Genomic DNA, 22,437 nt, shown 5'->3' with positions numbered 1-22,437 from the left:
TCCAGAAAATCACATTGTAGGATTTTTAATGAATTAATTGGTAAATTCCTCGGTAAAATAAGTATTTGGTCACCTACAAACAAGCAAGATTTCTGGCTCTCACAGACCTGTAACTTCTTCTTTGAGAGGCTCCTCTGTCCTCCACTCGTTACCTGTATTAATGGTACCTTTTTGAACTCGTTATCAGTATAAAAGACAACTGTCCACAACCTCAAACAGTCATACTCCAAACTCCACTATGGCCAAGACCAAAGAGCTGTCAAAGGAGACCAGAGACAAAATTGTAGACCTGCACCAGCCTGGGAAAACTGAATCTGCAATAGGTAAGCAGCTTGGTGTGAAGAAATCAACTGTGGGAGCAATTATTAGAAAATGGAAGGCATACAAGACCACTGCTAATCTCCCTCGATCTGGGGCTCCACGCAAGATCTCACCCCGTGGGGTCAAAATGATCACAAGAACGGTGAGCAAAAATCTCAGAACCACACGGGGGGACCTAGTGAATGACCTGCAGAGAGCTGGGACCAAAGTAACAGAGGCTACCATCAGTAACACACTACGCCGCCAGGGACTTAAATCCTGCAGTTCCAGAGGTGTCCCCCTGCTTAAGCCAGTACATGTCCAGGCCCGTCTGAAGTTTGCTAGAGGGCATTTGGATGATCCAGAAGAGGATTGGGAGAATGTCATATGGTCAGATGAAACCAAAATAGAACTTTTTGGTAAAAACTCAACTGGTCGTGTTTGGAGGAGAAAGAATGCAGAGTTGCCTCCAAAGAACACCATACCTACTGTGAAGCATGGGGGTGGAAACATCATGCTTTGGGGCTGTTTCTCTGCAAAGGGACCAGGACGACTGATCCGTGTAAAGGAAAGAATGAATGGGGCCATGTATCGTGAGATTTTGAGTGAAAACCTCCTTCCATCAGCAATGGCACTGAAGATGAAGCGTGGCTGGGTCTTTCAGCATGACAATGATCCCAAACACACCGCCAGGGCAACGAAGGAGTGGCTTCGTAAGAAGCATTTCAAGGTCCTGGAGTGGCCTAGCCAGTCTCCAGATCTCAACCCCATAGAAAATCTTTGGAGGGAGTTGAAGGTCCGTGTTGCCCAGCAACAGCCCCACAACATCACTGCTTTAGAGGAGATCTGCATGGAGGAATGGGCCAAAATACCAGCAACAGTGTGTGAACACCTTGTGAAGACTTACAGAAAACGTTTGACCTCTGTCATTGCCAACAAAGGGTATATAACAAAGTATTGAGATGAACTTTTGTTATTGACCAAATACTTATTTTCCACAATCATTTGAAAATTAATTCTTTAAAAATCCTACAATGTGATTTCCTGGATTCTTTTTTCTCATTCTGTCTCTCATAGTTGAGGTATACCTATGATAAAAATTACAGGCCTCTCTCATCTTTTTAAATGGGAGAACTTGCACAATTGGTGGCTGACTAAATACTTTTTTGCCCCACTGTATATATAAAGAGGACAAGAAATGATTATTTTTGCGTTCTGAGATCCAAGTCAGAATTCTGACTTTAACCTCAGAACTAAAACAAATATATACATATTTGTTATATCCCCCCAAAAATTGTCATATGGTGCTTATCCTCAAATGATTTAGTGGATAAATAAAGCAGTACTACAATACAACTAATAAGGCAGTAGTGGTATAAAAATAGATGTATTAAAATGACCAATGGTTTTGAGCTCATTATGTGGATTGCAGAGCATGAGCATGGTTTGATAATTGTTTTACTTCTTCTATTTAGATGTTGCATTAGTACTGAGCACCAGTTTAAAAAACAAGTTCATACAAACACCACCAGCCCCCTGCCAGCGGAACCTTTGTCTCTTGGCCAGAGGGGATGTGTTTCCGGGAGGGACCGCTCGGCTGTTTATTTCCGGTGAAAGGCGGAGTTGGCAACAGGGGGCTTGTGGAGGTGACCGAATGGCAGACAGCTGAATATTTTTTAAATATAATATTAACGCAGAGCAGAAGTAAACTAAATATATCATTTTTTTGTTGGCAGTGTATAATCATCGTCGTTGCCATGGGAGCTCACCTGGTGAAACGGTATGTCACCGAGACGGACACCGAGCCGGACCCGACCAAGAAGTACGAGTTCGAACCCCAGTTCGGCTTTGAGGAGAGGGAAGCGAGAGGTTTGTCACCTTAATGCACTACACAGCGTGTTTATAAACAACTGGAGATAAACAGTCCTTTGTCGTGCTATTTCAGCTCGTCCTATGTTAGCCGAGCTAGGTTTGAGCTAACTATAGCATTAGCTTTAGGCTAACTGAGGAGCTCAGTGTCAAGCTGCTGCAGTCTGCCCTGTTCAGTCTGCTGCAGATCTCTGAGCTCACTTTATGCTGCGTATTTTAACCATAGGCTCCTTTTAACATGCATATCTAAAATCACTGTAATGTTATATCAATATTGACGAGATTTTCCAAAGTATGCAATGTATTACATGTCTAATATAATGTAATGTAATATGATGTAAAGCGCTTTGAGCACTTCGAAAAGGGCTCAAATAAATACCATGAATTAGTATTAATTATTATTAGTGTTATTGATACCTTTTTCTGTACTTTAACTCTCAAATCTTTGAGCCTTTATATCTGGCATTCTTCATTATTTCTGACTTTGTGAATGTGTATTTATACATTATCAGTGACCATAGATATCTTAGGAAAACTCAAAGGAGCAGAACATTGAACATGAAGAACGACATGACAAAACAATCCTCAAGTTAAAAAAACACGGTAACACAATTCAGAAAAAACTAAAATAACTCCAACAGCCAAAGACAACAGCTAAATGAACCAAAAAATTGACAAATTCCCTATAAACATGTGACACTGTTCAATAAAACCATAACGTGAATTCTATATTCATATTTACATTAAATGACTTGGCTGTTGCACTAAAAGTGAAAAATTGCTTCCTGGCCCTGGTATTCTAGATATTGAATATAGACCATTGTTATATGAGAACACAAATATATTTATAATGTTGCACATATGATGCAGATCTGTTGTTTTAAAAGTCATACGTAATCAAGAATATGTCAAAATTCATAGTCTATGTTCATTCTAAACTGGCGGCGAAACATCCGTTGTGCAAAGTAAGGTGTATATACAGTAAGTACTACATTTACGGCCTGTGCAGATGCATGCACATGTAATTGTAATTCTTGAAATAAAAAATATTGGAATTTAATATCTCCAGCAAAATATGTCAGAAAGTTTGTGAACCCAACTTCAAAAAATGTCCCCTTTTTTTAAAGGTGAAACATGGAACATTTGCAATCTAGCTTGAGCATATTTCATTAAAATGGCACCATCGCATGAATGTGTTTTAATATTGTCTTGTATTTGTAAATGAGGGTTCTATTAAACCTCAGTATGTAAAAATACTAATATAGAGACGCTTTACCCTGGACTGGATATGTATAACAGACTCTGTATTTGTCCCCAACTTCAGACTCCGAAAATCAATTGTACAGTAACATCACGTCTTTGAATTGTACGGTGACCATGAAAATGTGTATACCTTTGTCAGAGATGGTAGCCTCCCAGGAGCATATGAACTTGGCCCAGCTGCCTCTGGAGCAGAGGGACTACTGTGCCCAGCACCTCCTGAAGCTCATGAAGTGTAAGAGGGACAACTGGCCCAACTTCCTGGCCTGCAAGCATGAGAGACACGACTGGGACTACTGCGAACACCAGGAGTAAGTGTTGTCAACCGAGTAAAGTTATGACATTTAAAAGATCGGGGTGAGGTGCTTTTTGCAGGCTCAACAATAAAACCAATGAAACAGGGCATCTAGATCTAATCCATTCAGCTAATTTCCCTTTTTTGTAAAACGACTAACTACTCAAATTTGCTACCAACACAAATACGTATTTATTATTTATGTTTAAGAGACGCGTACAGACCACTCCTAATCTAGAGCCTTAGTTTCAGTTTTGACAATAACACTCTTGATGATATTGTCCCAGCTTGTCATTAACCTGTGGTTTTCTGTCTCCAGCTACGTGATGCGTATGAAGGAGTACGAGAGAGAGAGGAGGCTCCAGCTGAGAAAGAAAAGGATCGAGTCTCAGGCTGAAGCTGCATGATCACAGCTGATGCTTCTTATTCTCTGTATATATGAGCCGCTGTCCACAATAAACACGATTGTTTAAACTCTACAATCCTCTTTTATTATTGTTAAACATTCAGTAATCCTGTGACTGATGTCACTATAAAATTGTGTGCGATCTTTATTTACCTAAGAGCATTTGGTGGAAGCATTGACCTGATTCAGGAAGTGATGGTTTAAATTTCCAGGATTTAGACTTCTTTGTTCTTTTGTTATGACCCATGTTTCCCAGAACATGAATAACGTCTTGATTATACAAGTAAATATAATTATTGTATTTTCATTTCAATGTGTCAGCTAAAGAGAGACTATTTGTCCATTGTACCGAAATAAATAAATAATAAAAACATTGAACATTGATAGAACTTGGAGACTGATATTGGATGCATTCAGCTTCTAAATAGCCTAAAGATGCTTTTAGATTTTCCTGTAAGACTTGTTCTTAAATTCTGGGAAATCACATTACCTTTAAGTTGATTTAAAAATATCCACCATTTAACTACTGTTGGAGGTCTTGCAGCGTTTTTAGGTGGTATCTCTACACTTTTGGGCATGTGCCAGAGTAACTGCCGTATACAAAACGGTAGAAGTACTCAGATCTTAAGTAGAAGTACCAGAGTATAGGAATATTCTGTTACAAGTCCTGCAGTCAAAAGTAAAAGTTCAAAAGTATTGGCATCAAAATATTTGTTAAAGTACCAAAAGTAAAATGACTAAGTATGCAGATTGGACCATTTCAGAATGATATACATCATTGGTATTGACTTCAATTATTGATGCATACAAGTGTTATCAAGGCTGGTAAAGGTGCAGCTAGTTTCAATTTTCTTTTATACTGCAGGGTAGCTTTTGAATTTTACTCCAGGTGTAACTAAAATGATTTTATATCTTTAAACAAAATCGGCAAAAGTAACTATAGGTATGAAATAAATGTAGTGAAATAAAAAGTACAAAGTAGCAGTACAATGTAAATGTATTTAGTTACTTTTCAACACTGCCTATATCTATAGTGTTAGGGGGTGTAACCTTTGATTTATTATTATGGGATTCTTCATTCAGTCTGGGTTAGAGTAGATAAAGATGGTTAAGGGTCAGGGGTGCATTCTTGTAAACAGCTCAAGGATAACCGCACTGATACAAATACAGAAAGCAACAACTGAATCACAAAACAGAGCAAGACAACAATTAGTTTTCCATTTTTTTTAATAAATTACTTCAAACATCAACAAAATGACATGCTGTTATGATTTCAAATGCAGATGAATGGATATAAAAACTAAGCCATTGAAATTTGACTGAATCTCACCAGGTGCAGATTCAGCCTCAAAACAACAGAATTAGAGGACAGAGTGGAAAGACATCTTTACATTATTTGTCGACAGTATGTCATTCAGTATACACTGGCTCGTTTGAAGGTCAAGAACTGCTCTAGGAGCTCAAACGCACATAAGTCAATTAACCAAACAGAATGGGTTTTGGGGAAATGGAAAAAAAAAAAATGTGTGTTTTACATTTTCACTCAATATTACAGAAAGGAAGCAAAAGAGGGGAAAAGAAAAGGGGACATATTATTTAAGCCAGTCAGTCTACTAATCTCCAGTGTAAAATGGAGAGCACCCTCTCAGTTAGCGGAGAGCAGAGTGGTTGAGCTCTACAGGATGAAGGGCAGGATGGGTGAGCGGAGAGGAGGGTAGTCGCGGAATTCCTTCAGGTAGCTGCGGTGCTTCCCTTTGGCCCACACCGTCATCTGGATGAAACCCACCAAGGTGAAGAAAGCCACCGGAAGGCACTGGGTCATCAGTGTGAAGCCCAGCCAGGAGCCCAGCTGCAGAGGGAGTAGGAAGAGGAGGGGTGTTACACACAGACCCAAACCACAAGAGGGCAGCAGTGCATTTACCTCAGTGTTCCTTTAATGGGAGTCCAATACAAATAGCTAAAGGAGGGACAATGTAATCCAATGGACTTATTTCCATTTTCAAGCAAGAAATAATAGTTTTATGCAGAAAAAACGTATCAGTAATCACAAGAAAAGATCATTTTACCTCATAAGTGTAGTTGGGGCAGGAGACCAGCACGAAGATCCAGGTGAAGGGGTTCTTGGTTGGATAGGGAATCTTCCTGGTCTTAGAGCCTGGATGAAGGTAGCAAAAAAAGGAAATGTCAACCTAATAGGACTTTTTATTTCATGTTACTAGCATACTTTACCATGGCATGTTTAGCTCCGCCATGAGGGTCATGTTCTTGGCTTATTCTTTTGTCAAAAGGGATTACAGGGGAGTTGCTGGCCTGATTTTCGTAAAACTTGGGCAAAAGGTGAAGCCAGAACCCATTATATTAAAATTATTAAAAGCTCATGAACGCATCGAAGACCTGAGAACTACTTTCTGATTCTGGAAAGAGGCCCTTGGCAGATGTCTACCCTCTCAGAGTGTAGAACTAGAAAGTTAGCCAAGTTCTCCCTGGCTTTAAACGTTGAGGCTTACCTATAGAAAACATGATGTCACCAACCTTCATTTGAACAATATTTGAGTGCAGGCATGTGTATGTATGTGTGAGTGTGAGAGTGCGTGACGTACAGGTGTTACAGTTGTTTGTACCTGGTGGACGGAGGTTCCGCAGAGCGATGTGGATGGAGAAGTTGCCGATCTGACAGAACTGAGAAAGAAAAAATACACAAAAGGAATTTAATAGAGAGCCAGGAGCAAAAGAGAGAAACACATTTATTCATTTTCTGTCGCCAAAATAATGTTGGAAAGAAAATAGTTTAAAATGCCCCAAAAAAAAGAGAAAAAATTCAATTTGAAGGAAGTAAATAACACATAATGGTCTTCATTTTTTGTCAAATCAAACGATGGTTGATAAGTGTCAATCCTTACCAAGAATAAGATGAGGGCCAGTCTGATTTGTTGCTCCCCATATACTGCAACAATAATGGTGAAAAAGAGTTATAATAACACATTGGAATATGTGGGAGTTAAGTACGGTGTATTTATACTCACTGGGTGGTGTGTACAGTGGGTGGTTGATGTAGTAGGCCATCCATGCTGCAAAGCCCCAGTAGTACGTGCAGTTCTGAAACAGTATTATTGCCATGTTCAGACTATGTAGTGGTGGTAGAAATGCACTTCTCACTCTGCTCATTATTCATATTTTACTCCTTGTGTGTTAATATTAATGTACAGCAGGATGGGATGGTAGTAGAATGCATCTCACCTTGAAGATGTTGCGTAGCGGCATTGTACCATGAGAGAAGCGATGCACAAACAGCGTCTCCAGAAGCCTCTTCAGGAAGTGGAAGGAGTGACACATACAGGCGAGACTGCAAAAGGTCAAACACTTGCTTTAGCTCTACGGTAGTTATCAAAAAGAGGATGCTGCTGGTGTCGATATTGAAAGAGCACAGCTTAAAAAAGGAATAGTTTTAGGAATTCTATAGTAACATAAAAACACTCTTGTGGCTGCAAATGTAACATAAAGTAAGGCAATAGCCAGCAGCTGGTTGGCTCAGCTTAGCTAAAGATTAGAATTTGGGGGTGTCTGGCCATTTTTATCCAACTATTTATTGAATTTAAACCAAAACTGCCGCGATTTAGTTGCCACATTTGTATCAAGTCATTTTACATTATGCTACTTGAAATTTTCGTTTCTTTGTTGAAGTAAAATTATAAACACTTTGAAGCAAATGTATTTGTTTGAGTATTTAAAAAAAGAAAAAGGTTGAAATTATCATAGTTTCTATTGCAGAAGCTTGCCTCATCCTTTCTTCTTTCAGGCTAACAACACAAGTGTCTAAATAACTTTTGAACAATACATATGACTTTGAAAACTATTTTCAAAAGTGCTGCGGATAAAACTACACATGTTAACTAGTCAAATGCTGTTTCTACGGTGACTCATGTTATACTGGTGGACAGGTGCACTCAGTGAAATCAGCTTGCATGTGTTGGAGTCTGGGTGTCAAATAAATGCTTGTTTATTAGTGACGGAGAATGTGGTTTTGAAGTGAGAGTGAATTTATCTTTGGTGGAACTTACGAGGACATGCTTGCTACACGCTACTTAATTATAAAGTGTGTGAAGATATGATGAAGACACTTACTGTACGACCCAGTGTTTACTGGTGGAAAAGTCATATTTGGAAGCGTAGATCAAGGGAACTCTGAAGTAGAACATCAGATAGAGGACCAGAGGGCCGGTGTACTCGGTGAGAAACACCTGAAGGAAAGAGGGACAGGAGTCAGAACCTTTTGAGTCTTCGTTAAAGTGTAGCCTTAATGTCATAATATTGATATTCTGTTTTGTTGCTGTGTGAGAAAGATAAATATAGCTCTGTCCCTCTCCTGGCAGAGCCAATTTAACTACAACACACACACGCCCTTTTTACCCAGAGGGAATTCTCAATATAGCTCTGCCTGATCCCAGTCTGATGTATGTGAGCTTGTCAGGATTGTTTTTTTTGTGACAGCACAACGTGTTCAACGTGGTGCTACTCACTGTGACCCAGCTGATCTGGGCTCCCAGGTCTCTGAAGTAGAAGGTTGCCGTGGTTCCCACAGGGAGATGCTGCAGGACGTCCTCATCCTTCAGAGACTTCCCCTCTGAAACACAGACAGGTTTACTTAAGGAGATGTACAGAGAAGTAGGAGTTGATTACAGAGAGAATAGGACTAACAGAAAAAGTACTTTCCGTCTAGTTGTACTAGAATAAAACTCCATCCCAGGAACTTTTATAGAATTATAGAACATGTTATAAATAAACCCCATTCAGTTTATTTGGAACTCATTAAAGACATGGTTAATAAGTACTCAGCTCAGCCGGCCTTCAAGGGGCCCTATTATGCTCTTTGGGGTTTTCCCTTTCCTGCAGAATGAGTTTTTGTGCATGTAAATTAAATCCTCCAATACACTACTTTGTTTCCATAGTGACATCACTACGTAACACTGCCTCTTTTATTTTGCCAATCACAACAGAGCCGGCAAGCTAACCAATCAGAGCGGACCGGTCTCTGGTTCCAGACAGTGGGTAAGAAGGTGCTGCAGCACAGGCAGGATGTTTATTTCTTCTAAATACTAATGTGTTAGCTAATTCTGTATTATTGCATGCCATCTTTTTTACCTGCAATGCCACTTTTGTGTCTATGCCACTTTTGCTGTAGCAAATGTACACTTCTTTGCTGTATGACTAACAAGGGATTTCTGATTCTGATGGCATTACCCCTTAAATCAACCAAAAATGTAATTTAAAAAAAAGGAAACCACACTTCGGCTGACTTACTGGCGTCGAGGCGAATGGACTGTCGGGCTGGGTACCACTGAGGATCTGAAACAGACAACAATATGTCACAAACATCTTAGGACAGGACATAAATGTAATATTTGTGTCTGCAGCGTGAGGAATAGCTTGAAGATAAATCAGATTTATGATGCTTTAGTGGCCTGCAGAGATGGCACTCACGGCTCTTGTGGAACATAGACTTGATCTCTCCGATGGTGGCATTTGGCTCGACCTGCAAATAACACCACAGTAAATTAGTAGAGGGACACGTACACACACACAAAAGGAACGGATAATAACCCTGTTTTCCATTCATGAAGGGGGTAAATTTAGCTCCCATACCCCGTGGATGTGGTTCATTTAACAGCTGGTATTAGGGTTTCAGAGAGCTCATGCACACAGCCAAAGTACACGACCTTGTGCCAGGCTGCCAGAAATTGCCCATCTAGCCCAGATATAAACCCAATGACTTCAAAACAGAAACATGAAGGGCTCACAGAGGCAGATCCGGACACACAGTTGTTACAGGATGGTCTGAGGACATCACCACATTCCCAACATGTGATCAAATGGCAAATCTGTGTTATCTGAGGAGCTTTCACACTACAAACTGCTGCCAGAGACTCCTCTTATGGACGAATGAAGATCCTTGTTGTAAAAGAGATAGTATCACTCGATCCTACTGGTTTAATTAAAATGTTGTACCTCTGAGCCCTGGGATCTGCCATAATACTGAGCGCTGAGCTGCTTTTGTTTACAGCCAACAATACGTATACAGTAAGGCTTTAACAGATGTTTATTATTATATGTTTTAGATTATATTTAGTTATGGGTCTATAAAATGTCATACAATTATGAAAAATGTCTTAACGAAGCCCAAGATGACATCCACAACTTTAATTTATCAGCATAGAGGAGCAAAACAAACGCCACACGTTAGTAAAGACTAAATATGAATTATAAATATGACTGCCTGTCTGAATGCTTTTATCGTTTGTTTATAATTAGCTTTATTACTGTGCTGTTTCACCAATTATGCTTGCATTTACTCTAAAGCATGTTTGACTTTCCTAACCCGTATGAAATGTCCTCTCTAAATCAGGATTGGCTTCTTAAGCATTACTGTTCTTATTTGTAAATGCCAATTTTTAATGCCATAACGGATATCCATTAATTTGCGGGTAGTAAAACAAACCAACACAGTCACAAACATGCTTGAGATAGGTGCATATTAACCCTTTTCTCATTATTTTGTTGTGGCCGAGAGTTTGTCCTATATTCGTTTCAATACACAGAGTTATTAAACTTTTAAGACATTTTTTATTGGTATGAAAACAAACTCAGCAATGCACATTACATCCTAATAACATCTCAGGCATCCACATCCAATTTCTGTCTGGCCTCTGACATTTATGAAGTTGGTGACAGGTTTCTCTAAACATTTTAGCAGTAAGCCTATATGACCCTGCTGGCCGTGCCCTCCCTGTGCTAAGACGCTTCTGTGAAATGTAAACCCCCCATTCAGCCCGTCACATTGACCTAGCAAAGGTGTGAAGACCAACACAAGAAAATATAAAATGACATGTTCATTAAAACTACAATTTCAAATTACCATCAGGCCTTCAAAGAGTTAAACCACAAGGACACGGATCAATCACATGTTAATGTTTGTCAGAAAGCACCGACTGTACTATCAACGTATGGCCAAGACCTCATCAGACTACCAAGGCAAGCATGTCCAGTATAGACAGTGTGGTGGTACTAGATTAATTTAGCTCTTATGTTCAGGTGAAATGCCAAAAAAGTTTAGTTTTTATGGTATTTAAGGACCTCTGAACATTGAACACCAATAGGTTTTTTCCTTGAGACCAAGTGTGACCGGTCTGAAACTATTTGGTATGCTGCTGAAATAAATGTGGCTTCTGTTCACAGCATCCAGAGGACCCCAGGCCATTTTCAGCATGATGACATCACTGAGCAACCACCTCTCTATGACCCTTGGCCCCCACCACCTCCCTCTCTTTCAACAGGCTTCATTCAGTATTACTATAAACTCTGACCCAGACATGATACAGGATTTTATTTCCAACTCTGTGTGAGCCAACTTCAGGAAACCAGTCCCATCGCTGAGCTTTCTGCCCGGACGCAGATCTATATCTGTCAGACTTTCCCTCCAAAAGGTGTTAATATTGTGCATGATATCACCATGGGAACTCTGCTAAGCCGACAACAGGGTATAATCCAAGAAGGATAGCCCTTTATACTTGGTGGTCTTGAAGAGCAGCTTTTGATAGGTGGAGTCTGGCCCGGCTAACAGACTAACACCACTGCAAACTTGACTAAGTCGCACACCAACAGTACACTAAACTCTCCTAATGCAGCAGCACTGACTTACAGGCCATGTGCGAGGTACTGTTAATATACCCGCTAAAACAATGAGCTAAAACATCCTACAACACTGATACTCTCAAATCCAGTTAGTCCATCAGTCTAAATGTGTTGTGTAAAATCTTTAATGACATTTGACGGATGACATTTACACTTCACAAGAACATGGTACAGCCTCAATGAAAGCCGAGAGCCTCCAGTCTCAACAAATTCACTTATGTACTCCCTTATGAAGGTCTTCTACGCAAACTGCTTCAAGAAACACACTTTTTGGAGTTAACAATTCAATATGTGCAGACCAACTTGCTTTTTCCAGTGTGTTGCACTTTTCTGCCCTTGTATTCAAAGGGATTGATTCTTTGCCCAAAATATAAATCTGCTCATGCTAAAAGCATTTCGAAAAAACAGATTGTCTATTTTTCTCTTAGTTCTTTGTGTCTATTTTCATACAATTATCTTCCTTTTTATAAGCGGTTTTCAAATTAAGTTGTTTTGTGCTTTTAGCTTCTGTCTAACAATGTAGACAGAAGACCTATTCTGACCAACTATCAACTCAAGGCCATATCGAAGAAAAAAATAGAGGCACACCAAAAGTCCTTTTATCATTTATCAGTTGGTGTAGAGAAGTTAGTTTTATTGGTATAATTTCTGACATCTCAGAAGTTAAAAGGGGCTGTTGTGTTAGTTTGCACAGCTGTACAGTTGTTTACTGATTTGATGTGTGTGTTTGCACAGATAAGCACACACAGACAGCAGTGTTGCTTTGGGGGCTCCAGTCTCATTTACACACACACACTGAGTGACAGCGAGGTCTAAAGCAGCTCAACAATGTTCTAGAAAGCGCCTGACTCACATACACCGAAGCATTTTACAGTTATATAGGAGCAGAAACACTGCACCTATTGCATTAGGAAGCACACAAAAACAGCTACACACAACTTTTAAAATACTTTTTGCAGAGCAGATGTTAGAACAGAAATCCAAATGAAAATAAACACATAAAAATGTTCTCACCTTGTCCAGGAAGCAGAGCTTGTCCTTGGTTTTGCCATCCAGTATCTCCACCTCAAAGAAAACAACAGCTTTTTTAGTTTTTTTAGCAGGCTTGCGTTTGGCTGGGGTTGGAGCCGGCACTGAGGAAGGTGACGGCACACCGTTAACCGGCTTTTTAGTGCTGGTAGCCTCTAGTGCTAGGGCATCCATGTCCACGGTACTCCTCCTGCACTTGCTCTATTCCTTTCTTCCTCACTCTTCCTGGCAGTTCTCTTGTCACTCTTCACCTCTCAACTGTCTCCCCACGCCAGACCATAGAGAGCAGCAGCACTCAGCTGTGGAAATAAATCTGTCTCTACCCTGCTTCTCCACCCCCTACCTCCTCTCTGCCATTCTCTCGCGCTCCCTCCCTCTTTGCCCCACGCTCATTCCTTCACTTCTGCTGTGTTGCTTTATTTAACTGCCAGCCGACCCCTGGAGCGTGGACATATGCCACATGTAGTGTGCACAGTTGCATACACAGGAATGCCCAGTATCCCCCTGGCAAACTATCCGCTGTAGATCATCTGTGTGTCAAGAAGGAAACTTCTAGAGACATGGCTATGTTTCCAGTGACTCAGTTTTGAAATATAACTCTTCCCTTAAAAAAAGGTCACCTGACGACCCGTGACATCTCTCAACCCCTGGTTAAGTGGGAAGATCGAGGAGAGGTATTATGACAAACAGCAACACCCCTTTACCAGTGTGTCCCCACTCTTCCTCTCCCCAGCTAAATATAAACGTCTACTGCTAACGCTGCATGACCAACCCTGTCCCCAAGGACCCCCCACCCGTCTACGCATATGTGATGATGTCATGGGCTAATGGTTTAAGACCCTTCTCAGTCCTGTCCATCTGTCCATCTACAGCCACGATGCAAATCACCAACTTTGGATCAGACACCTAAATGCACCACTCTAAAGGTCATTAAAAAGGTCATTCTCTTGCACGATTTTATTTCATTCTGTTATTTCTTTCACTATTTTGCATTGAGGCAAGGGATTTAAGCTTTTCATTGCCATATCTCCATTGTAGCTACCGTGCACATGACAATAAAGCCTTTGAACCGAGTGTTTTGTACATTCAAACTAAACTGAGTAGCCAGATCTCTCAGTCACTCACACAGGGAGTCACCTTTTCCTACCACCAACGGGTGCTAATACTCGAGACACTCAGGGCTTAGTTGGGGCATTCCCTTTGGAGAAGCCCACCCCACCCCCACCCCACCCTTCCAGTCTCTTATGACCAACAGTTAGAATTTAGTTACCATAAGAAATGTAAGAGATAGCCACAAGGGGCAGCATGGGAGATCAGTCCAGACATTTATCTATGAAAGCTTTTACGTTACATAAAAGTTCACCTTTGCCTCCCTCCCTTTAATCAAACAAACAAATGTGTGTGTGTGTGTGTGTGTGTGTGTATATATATATGTATATATATATATATATATATATATATATATACATATATTCTTTAACATAGCTATCTGATGATTTGGTTTTTGGGCTGGTATCATGGCAAAACATTTCTTTACTTGTTTAAGATTGGCATGTACTTATTTATTTCCACACTGGCTATTCTAGAACTGGAATCAGTGTTATTTGTAATCGATTTGTGGCCCTGCTTACACACAAGCTGCCCGTTTTATTAGGTAAACATTCATGTCTTTTTAAATCAAGCAGGAAACATGACACTGCAGTTAGGACTTCTGAGAAAGACCCCCCATCTCAGTCTTCCCGGTGCCAGGCATACCCAGTGCCACTGAACCTCCCCCATCTCATCTATATAAAGCTACTGGTAGTGAGTCTGTCCTAATGCTCTTTGGGTGAGGGTGAAGCAGGGAGAAATAAACTTTAATTACTACAGGGGATTGTTGCTGTTCTTTGCTGGTTTGCCTGATATCCCAAGGTAAGAGGACACTTTTCAAATCCAGAAAGATAAGGCCTTCGTCTTTTAACAGATTTGCAAACTATCTTGAAAATGTAATGTGCTCCAAAATGTGTTTTTTTTTTCAAAACACACTAGCAGATACTGATATCCATGTAAGAAAGAGAGATCATTTTGGAAGTCATGCAGCCTCGTAGCTTGGGAGCTATCTGGTGACTCATGTCAATCTATTTTATGACTCAAGAGAAAAGAAAATCCCACCGTGTCCCAAGATATTGTGAAGTTAAAAAAAGACAAGACAAGACTTTTAGTTTGTCAAAGAGTGCATGTTTAGAGGGAGAGGGAACTATTAAACTCAAAGAGCACCTGTCTGAACATGTGCACTGGTTATAGTGTCAGTAATAGTTCACAACTAGCAGGGACCACATTTTTATGACTTCAGTAAGCATGCCTGTTGGAGATAATGCTCTTAGCACTCACCTGAGTGACATACTGGGTGTTGTAGTTACAATACTGGCCCTTTATAGGCCTGGGTATCACACACACACACACACACACACACACACACACACACACACACACACACACACACACACACACAGTTTTGAAGGAAATACCTGTTGTAGCTTATGTTGCAATAATGCCCATTCACTGACTTATCATGCAGTTTTAACCGCCATGGCCATAAAAAGGTGAGTCAAGCAAATACATTACAGGTTTTAGGAGTGGACAATTTTTACATATATGGTCAAATAATTTGTCTGGTAATAGATAATAACACGTGCAACCATTTAATGGTAAATGTTGTTGTGAAAATCAAACCCTTCATGATTGTAATGTTTCCCCCCTTACAGTGATACTGTCTCAACAGGAAGGAGGGGAACAGGAGCAGCCACTGGTTGGGTCAGTTTCTGTCAGACTACTGCAGATCCTGTCTGATGGGTTTGATGCTCATGAAACTCCTTTTCCAGCCATTTATGAAATCTTTTAGTGATTGCAATTGTTCACTGTTTATCTACAGCAACATGTTTACATTAATGATAAAGTAGAGGAACAGGCCTGTTTAAAAGTGTGGGTGTTTCTGAGAGACACACGTTGTTTCTGTATTTTGTCTTTCAAAGTAAGTTCAGCTTATGCAACGTGAAACAACATATTACATCGAAGCCTTGAAGTTAATTTCAAGTTTAAGTTTGCGCACTTCACAGTTTATTATTGGGTAATAACAAGATAAGAAGCGCCATTCGCCATTCCAGCCAGAGATGGCGATGATGCAGAGTTTTATCCTAAACAGAAGTCTCTCTGTTGAGCAAACAAAGACATCCCGTATATATATAAAAACCTAGCAAATATGCAACACAACCAAGATTCAATATCACTGTGGGTGCATCTTGACTTTCAAGTAAGATATGAGCCGATATAAACGGTAATTTCCGAGCACGAAAGGCCACAAATCCCCGGTCCTAGCAACCAGCTCATGACAGGCGGTGTTGCAGCATTGTGTGATCCTCGCTGCACATGTTTAACACTCTAAATTTACTGCTATGGCGGAGTTTACCTCCACAGATATCACAGCCATAGTTCAGATCGATCTGATACATTTAATTATGGCCACATTTAGAGGTTTTGAGTTTTAAAATCACTTCTTACCTCGTAGTGCTTCATCTTGGCAGCTAGCACCTCCTTCCTCAATATCCCAGATGAGTGACAGAGACGTCCTCCACTAAACGAAGTAACGTGCAACATGCCTGACCATAGTAGGCGGGAACTTCGTCTGTGTCGCAGCCAATCAAAACCAGCAGCATCAACGCAATTACGTCATCGCGTAGACTATCAGCAACGTAAACCAATGAGATCTGAGCAAACCAAAAGGTCGCGGCTCTGCTAACATAATTGGATTTATCCATGGAGTTTAGGATTTATTTCCCTTTGAGAAACAGCTCTGTCCGTGTGTGGACAGGTGGAGCAGATTGTTTGAACCACCTATCTTAAGCTGTAAAAAGCATGCCGTCGTTTGTTTAATTTGACTCTTGTGATAAGTAACAAGTTCAGTTCCCCTAAGGGTAATCAATCAAATCCTGTGGTGACTTCAAGATCTATTTTCCAGGCTATAAACCATTATTTATTTTGCATTATGTCAAATCTGTATTTGCTTTCTATTGTACAAAGGCATTTACGTGTACATTGTGTTTTCTGTGTGTATTTAATTGTCCTAAATTAATAAAGTTTGTCATTTTTCCCAGTATGTTTTCATTTAATAATCTCAAACTCAAGGCAACACTAATAAGTAAGTACATTTTAAAATAACATGATTTTCTTGGACACACTGAAAACAAAACGAGCACACATCACTGTGAAAAAACACATGTAACAGCATTACAGTTATCTGTGAACCCTGCAGTGATTTTTTAAAATTCAAACTGACAACGCCGCTATCATTCCTGAAAAACAGGTTTTGCCTCACTTGACTCAGACAAGTATCTGTTACAAATGCTGTTGTCACTATCTTTAAAAAAACTTTCTCCAACTCTGCATTAAGTTTACTGATGAACATCCTAAAATCAGGTCATGCAATACAAGTGTCGAACTGCTTCGAGGCTGTAGGCCTAAGAGCACAATAAACAGAGTTATCTCAGTCTATTGTTCCAAGACTACTTTGATCAAAGATGGCAGTTATCTTCTCCTTATGCTTCTTGCTTGTTTTATACCAGATCAAGCAAGCATTTAGAAAACATCTTTAGTAGAAAGATTCATATTCAGAAAGGGGATTTAGAACCCCGAAAGTACTAAAATGTCATGCCCTACATGCTAACATGCCCTTTTAGTAGTCTTGAATCTGGGCCACACCCTGGCATATCAAGCGCTGCTGCCAGCAATGTAGTCAAAGTTTCATTTTGGTACGGAAGGGGTTCAGTGAGGGGAATGTTTTTAAGGCTTACATAACAAGTATAACATTGTTCATGATATCCCTGCTTGGGACATATTTTGTGATATGATTTGCCATGCCAGTCATTTTTACAGAAAATTTATATTCAAGCATTTATACTTTACCATTGTAACATTCAGTGAGAAGAACTGTACTTTGACAATAAGTAGATGTAGTTGCTAATTACTTCTTAGATTAGGATTGTATACTAGAGATGAATGATCAATTTATAACAAACAACATATTGTTAAAGATTTAAACAGGTTTGCTTGTCACTACATTAGCTTGGGGTGGGAAATTGAAATCATACAAAGGAAAGTTGTTCTTAACGTGTATCCTAGTTTTACCAACAGGAGATCATTCATGTGAGGGATTTTGGGTATCACTACATTGTATTATAGTGAAGTTATTAAATATACTACACAAGAAAAATCACCCAAATTGTGCAAAACAATCTTTCTATTTAAAACAACTGTTGTATTTTAACCAGTAGGAGAGCCTTACTGTGGTAATGTGCTTTTGTTAGCACTTGTCTGTTTGACACGGGGAGTTATTACATATTTTTGAATATCGTTTCGGCAGATACAGAGTTCGAATACCTCAGTATCTTTCTAATTTATCTTACCCAGTTTAGTGAGACTGATAAGGCATGGTATGTTAGTGTGCGAAATATTTCCGATAGCCCATGAAGGCCGCACGTCGTGACGTCGCGGTGGGTGTGTCAGGGAAAACACTGTCAGTGTGGAGAAGGCTCGGGCTGTTTATGGAAAACTCTAGAAGTTTCCATGATGTTTATAAAGAACATACCCGGGACCCTGTGGTCTAAGAAGCAACAGAGCACTGACTGAGGACGGGCTACTAGAGATCATAAACAAACAGCTGTAACGTTGACTAAACAGGCCACTGGATGGTCAAAATGGGTAAAGACTACTACGACATTTTGGGAATTAAAAAGGGAGCGTCGGAGGACGACATAAAGAAAGCTTATCGTAAGCAGGCTTTGCGCTTTCATCCAGACAAAAACAAGTCGCCGGGGGCCGAGGACAAATTCAAAGAAATCGCTGAAGCTTACGACGTTTTGAGCGACCCGAAGAAAAAGGACATTTATGATCGTTTTGGTGAAGAAGGTAAGATTTGACATAGTAATCATTAGCCTGTGAGAGTGGGGATAACCATGGGACCAAACAGATTATAGGCCTACATTGTTTTTGAGGCACAGAGGAAAACCCTCACGACATGTTTCTACAAGACCAATTTAAAAAAGTGTAACTGAAGATGTGTGAACATGAGTTCAGCAGCGTACTGTTGACGGCAGGAGGGGGCGGGGCGTAGCGTAGCAGCGTGCTCTTGTATTTGGATGTATGAACGGTGCTGTCAGGGGGGCTTTATAGAATCGAGAGGTGGGGCAGTGACACACACGTACTGAAATACTTTTACCAATACCAGTAGCTAGTATATTTAGGACGATATTTATGATGTCCATAATAAAACAATTCAAATATTTTAATAATTATGCTTTTTCTTATTCGTATTGTATGCTTATTAAATGTATACTCTGTTTGAGTTCATCTCCCTCAAAAAGTAGTCCCGTTTAATTACGATCGATCAAACATCCATTCCGTGTTCCGAATCATTTTTATTTGCAATAAATGTATAACAAACTTATTTAGCCATTATATTTGGACTATTTTAGTTAGATACACTCAAACTCAAATTAATAAATAGCCTATAGGCTATACAAGATAATTAATATTCTTCAGGCGATTCATTTATGTGTATTAAGCTGTGGATTCACGCAGCAATTTCAGGTCAGCCTCAGTGACGTGAGGATGGTGTTTCGCCTTGTCTTGGCCTTTCTTTCGATGGGTTTTAACGATGGATTTGAACCCCCTGTTGCTGGTGGTAAACTCACTGTCCGCATATAAATGTAACCTTGAGAAATGACGGTTCAGTGAGGCTCTGTTGCCACACTGTATGGCTTGACTGCTGCGCTTTGAACTGTAGAATAAAAACTAGTTTTTCGGTGCTGCAGGTGTCCGGGTCAGTTGTCACTGTCAGTCTATCCTTTTGGTGGCTCTTCCACTCGGTGAAAACCTTGATAGCCTCGTCTTTTGCTTTTGTCATTCCGTCGTCCTCGTCGAATTCGTCCATTTTTAAAACGCTGCAGTGTTTAGAACTATGGTGAATAACGTGAGCTCAGCTGTAGCTAATTAGTTTCTATAGCAACCACACAAGGCTGCACCTGGTCCCTACTTTAATACCGTAGTTGCTGCATTGTGTCTCGCTTGCGAAATTATGTATCGACTGACCCTCCGATAGATTTCAGACACATTTTAGAAACTTTTTTAAACAAGGTTTATTTCTACAATGGACCTCATGTTTGAAATTTCTGTGGTAGAAAAAAATACAAGCGGCGTATTGATCTACTATTTGATGACGCTGTGCTCAGTCAGCAGCAAGTACAACCAACAATTCAGTTAATGCCCTCCTCCCAGCCAATCAGAATCAAGCATTCTTAAGCGAAGTAGAATAACAATGTTTGTTTACATCAAAGTTAGCTTCTCATTTAATGGCAACACTAAAAATAAGTGTAATTCAAAGTATGTATCAGATCAAGGCAACACTCAACTCCTCAATACATTCAAAGATATTTCCATATAAGGATCTTGAGCGGTAATACTTCTGCACAAAGCTTGAAAACAACGACAGCCTCTGTAGAACTTTATAGGTTTGTGCCACATTTTTTATGGTAGTGTCTGTACACAAGAAAGCAACATTTTCAGGGTTTTATCCGACGTTTACAAGGCTCTACATATCCACTTGTTCTGACATAGTTTGGCAATTCCTATGCACGGACATTTTTTAGATGTGTTGATAGTGCACCTCACAGTAAAATACTCTGCCTGTGTTGCCAGTTCAAATAGTAAATGTTTTGCTGTTTTCATGACTTCATAGTCTCTGCAATTCATTTATCAAAATGCTTTGCCTCTGGTTTTGCCCTTTACTTTGTAGCTTGTTTGCACAATGAAAACTGAAAAAGAAAAATGAAAAGCTATAACTAACAAGAAAAATATGGGGGAAAGTTCCTCCTTGTGACCTTGATGTAATCCAAATACTTTAACCTATAACATGAATGATGCCATAATGACTCTTGAAATACATTATTTATAACAACATTAAAGTGAATGAAGTTGTCTTGGTAATACATTTCTTTTTGGTTTCTCTCACTCAGGTCTGAAAGGCGGAGGTGCACCAGGTGGTGGTGGTGGTGGCAGCTGCGGTGGGCCTGGCAACTTCAGCTACACCTTCCAGGGCGACCCCCATGCAATTTTTGCAGAGTTCTTCGGTGGACGTAACCCCTTTGATCAGTTCTTTGGTGCTCGCAATGGAGGCCCGGATGAGGACATGGACACTGAAGACCCTTTCGCCCGCTTTGCAATGGGGGGCGGAGGGATGAGCGGTGGGATGGGCGGGTTCCCTCGCTCCTTCAGCTCTGGCATGGGAGGAGTGGGACCTCACAGTAGCATTGTAAAGAAGCCTCAGGACCCCCCTGTGGTTCACAATCTCTGGGTCGCTTTGGAGGATGTTTTGTCGGGTTGCACAAAGAAAATGAAGATCTCCCGTAAAAGGCTGAACCCAGACGGGCGAACAGTAAGGACAGAGGATAAAATCCTGGAGGTTGAGATAAAGAAGGGGTGGAAACAGGGCACTAAAATCACATTTCCCAAAGAGGGGGACCAGACCCCCACAAACATTCCAGCGGACGTGGTTTTCGTGGTAAAGGACAAGGCCCATCCGGTATTCAAACGTGACGGCTCGGACATCGTGTATACAGCAAAGATTTCCCTAAGAGATGTAAGTTTACATATAACATGGACACCTTGTTTAAGTGGTTGAATACAAAGATCATGAAGTTCCCTTATTTCATGTTGTTTTTCTCCCTTTATTCCCATCAGGCCTTGTGTGGCTGCACAGTCAACGCACCCACCCTGGACAACAGAACGGTGACGGTGTCAACAACAGATATTGTACAGCCAGGGATGAAGAGACGAGTGAGCGGCGAGGGTCTGCCTTATCCCAAACGCCCGGATCGTCGAGGCGACCTGTTAGTGGAGTATGAGGTCAAGTTCCCAGACAGGCTCAGCCAGAGCGCCCGGGACACCATCGCTCAGGTCCTCCCGCGATCCTAAGCCACACCATCGGAGATCTGGGACTTTAGGATTATCACACTATGCTGCCAACTATTTTGTCAGTCATTCATGGTGCTTTAAAAATCACTTCACAAAAATAAGGACAGTCTTGTGAGACACATTTGTGAAGGCTGTCAACCATAGTATAGAAAACCATCTTAGGAAAATGCTAATCATAAATGACTGCAGCATTTCACAGGTTATAATGTAAATATGTCCAATATTGTTTGCTGTTTGGTTAACTGAATAAGATTATATTTTGTTGAAAAAAAAAATTATAACATGTACAGTATATGTAGACATTTCTGTTGGAATTGTTTTGTTGGTAACAAAGGTTCTCCCTGAGCAACATGTTGTACGAAATTGCAACATAAAGATGTAATTGTTTTTATAAAGTCAACCCATGTAAAGTTGATGGAGAAAATAAAACATTTTCTGGCCTGAGAAACCTTCTCTTGATGTAAAGAATGTGTCATATTTATTAGCATAACACGCGGCTCACGCGGTAAAAAGCAACAACTCTACATTTAAAAACAATGTGTTGATTGACTGAATTTCCCAGAATCCTTATAAAAGAACAATAAAGGTA

The 22,437-nt window shown here is 40.3% G+C and overlaps 3 protein-coding genes across 6 annotated transcripts; 2 read left to right on the top strand and 1 right to left on the bottom strand.

Annotated features, from left to right (window-relative positions):
• The first annotated feature begins 1,818 nt into the window (after nucleotides 1-1,818).
• ndufb7 (NADH:ubiquinone oxidoreductase subunit B7) lies at nucleotides 1,819-4,206 on the top strand. The gene is made up of 4 exons (XM_063882767.1): nucleotides 1,819-1,946; nucleotides 2,037-2,169; nucleotides 3,572-3,740; nucleotides 4,044-4,206. The coding sequence occupies exons 1-4, from the start codon at nucleotides 1,872-1,874 to the stop codon at nucleotides 4,129-4,131; spliced, it is 465 nt and encodes a 154-aa protein (XP_063738837.1). The 5' UTR covers nucleotides 1,819-1,871; the 3' UTR covers nucleotides 4,132-4,206.
• A 1,133-nt stretch (nucleotides 4,207-5,339) lies between these two features.
• tecrb (trans-2,3-enoyl-CoA reductase b) lies at nucleotides 5,340-16,493 on the bottom strand. Of its 4 annotated transcripts, none has more exons than XM_063884121.1 (12): nucleotides 16,383-16,493; nucleotides 12,831-12,881; nucleotides 9,609-9,660; nucleotides 9,429-9,473; nucleotides 8,648-8,751; nucleotides 8,253-8,368; nucleotides 7,368-7,473; nucleotides 7,154-7,226; nucleotides 7,031-7,074; nucleotides 6,731-6,809; nucleotides 6,197-6,285; nucleotides 5,340-5,979 (listed from the first exon to the last, which is right to left on the bottom strand). In XM_063884121.1, exons 1-12 carry the CDS (start codon nucleotides 16,476-16,478, stop codon nucleotides 5,806-5,808), a joined length of 1,029 nt encoding a protein of 342 aa, XP_063740191.1. In that variant the 5' UTR covers nucleotides 16,479-16,493; the 3' UTR covers nucleotides 5,340-5,805. The 4 variants fall into 4 exon arrangements, with proteins under 4 accessions (XP_063740191.1, XP_063740192.1, XP_063740189.1 ...); XM_063884122.1 differs by having other exon boundaries at nucleotides 6,752-6,809; nucleotides 16,383-16,473; XM_063884119.1 differs by lacking the exon at nucleotides 16,383-16,493 and having other exon boundaries at nucleotides 12,831-13,584.
• A 1,977-nt stretch (nucleotides 16,494-18,470) lies between these two features.
• Nucleotides 18,471-22,301, top strand: dnajb1b (DnaJ heat shock protein family (Hsp40) member B1b). The gene is made up of 3 exons (XM_063884733.1): nucleotides 18,471-18,785; nucleotides 20,891-21,513; nucleotides 21,615-22,301. Exons 1-3 carry the CDS (start codon nucleotides 18,566-18,568, stop codon nucleotides 21,846-21,848), a joined length of 1,077 nt encoding a protein of 358 aa, XP_063740803.1. The 5' UTR covers nucleotides 18,471-18,565; the 3' UTR covers nucleotides 21,849-22,301.
• The last annotated feature ends 136 nt before the right edge of the window (nucleotides 22,302-22,437 follow it).

The sequence above is a fragment of the Eleginops maclovinus genome, chromosome 5 (genome assembly GCF_036324505.1).
Source record: "Eleginops maclovinus isolate JMC-PN-2008 ecotype Puerto Natales chromosome 5, JC_Emac_rtc_rv5, whole genome shotgun sequence".
In the NCBI taxonomy this organism is placed as follows: Eukaryota; Metazoa; Chordata; class Actinopteri; order Perciformes; family Eleginopidae; genus Eleginops; species Eleginops maclovinus.
Note: the sequence above shows the minus strand (reverse complement) of the source record. Positions and strands in the feature narration are given on the sequence as shown.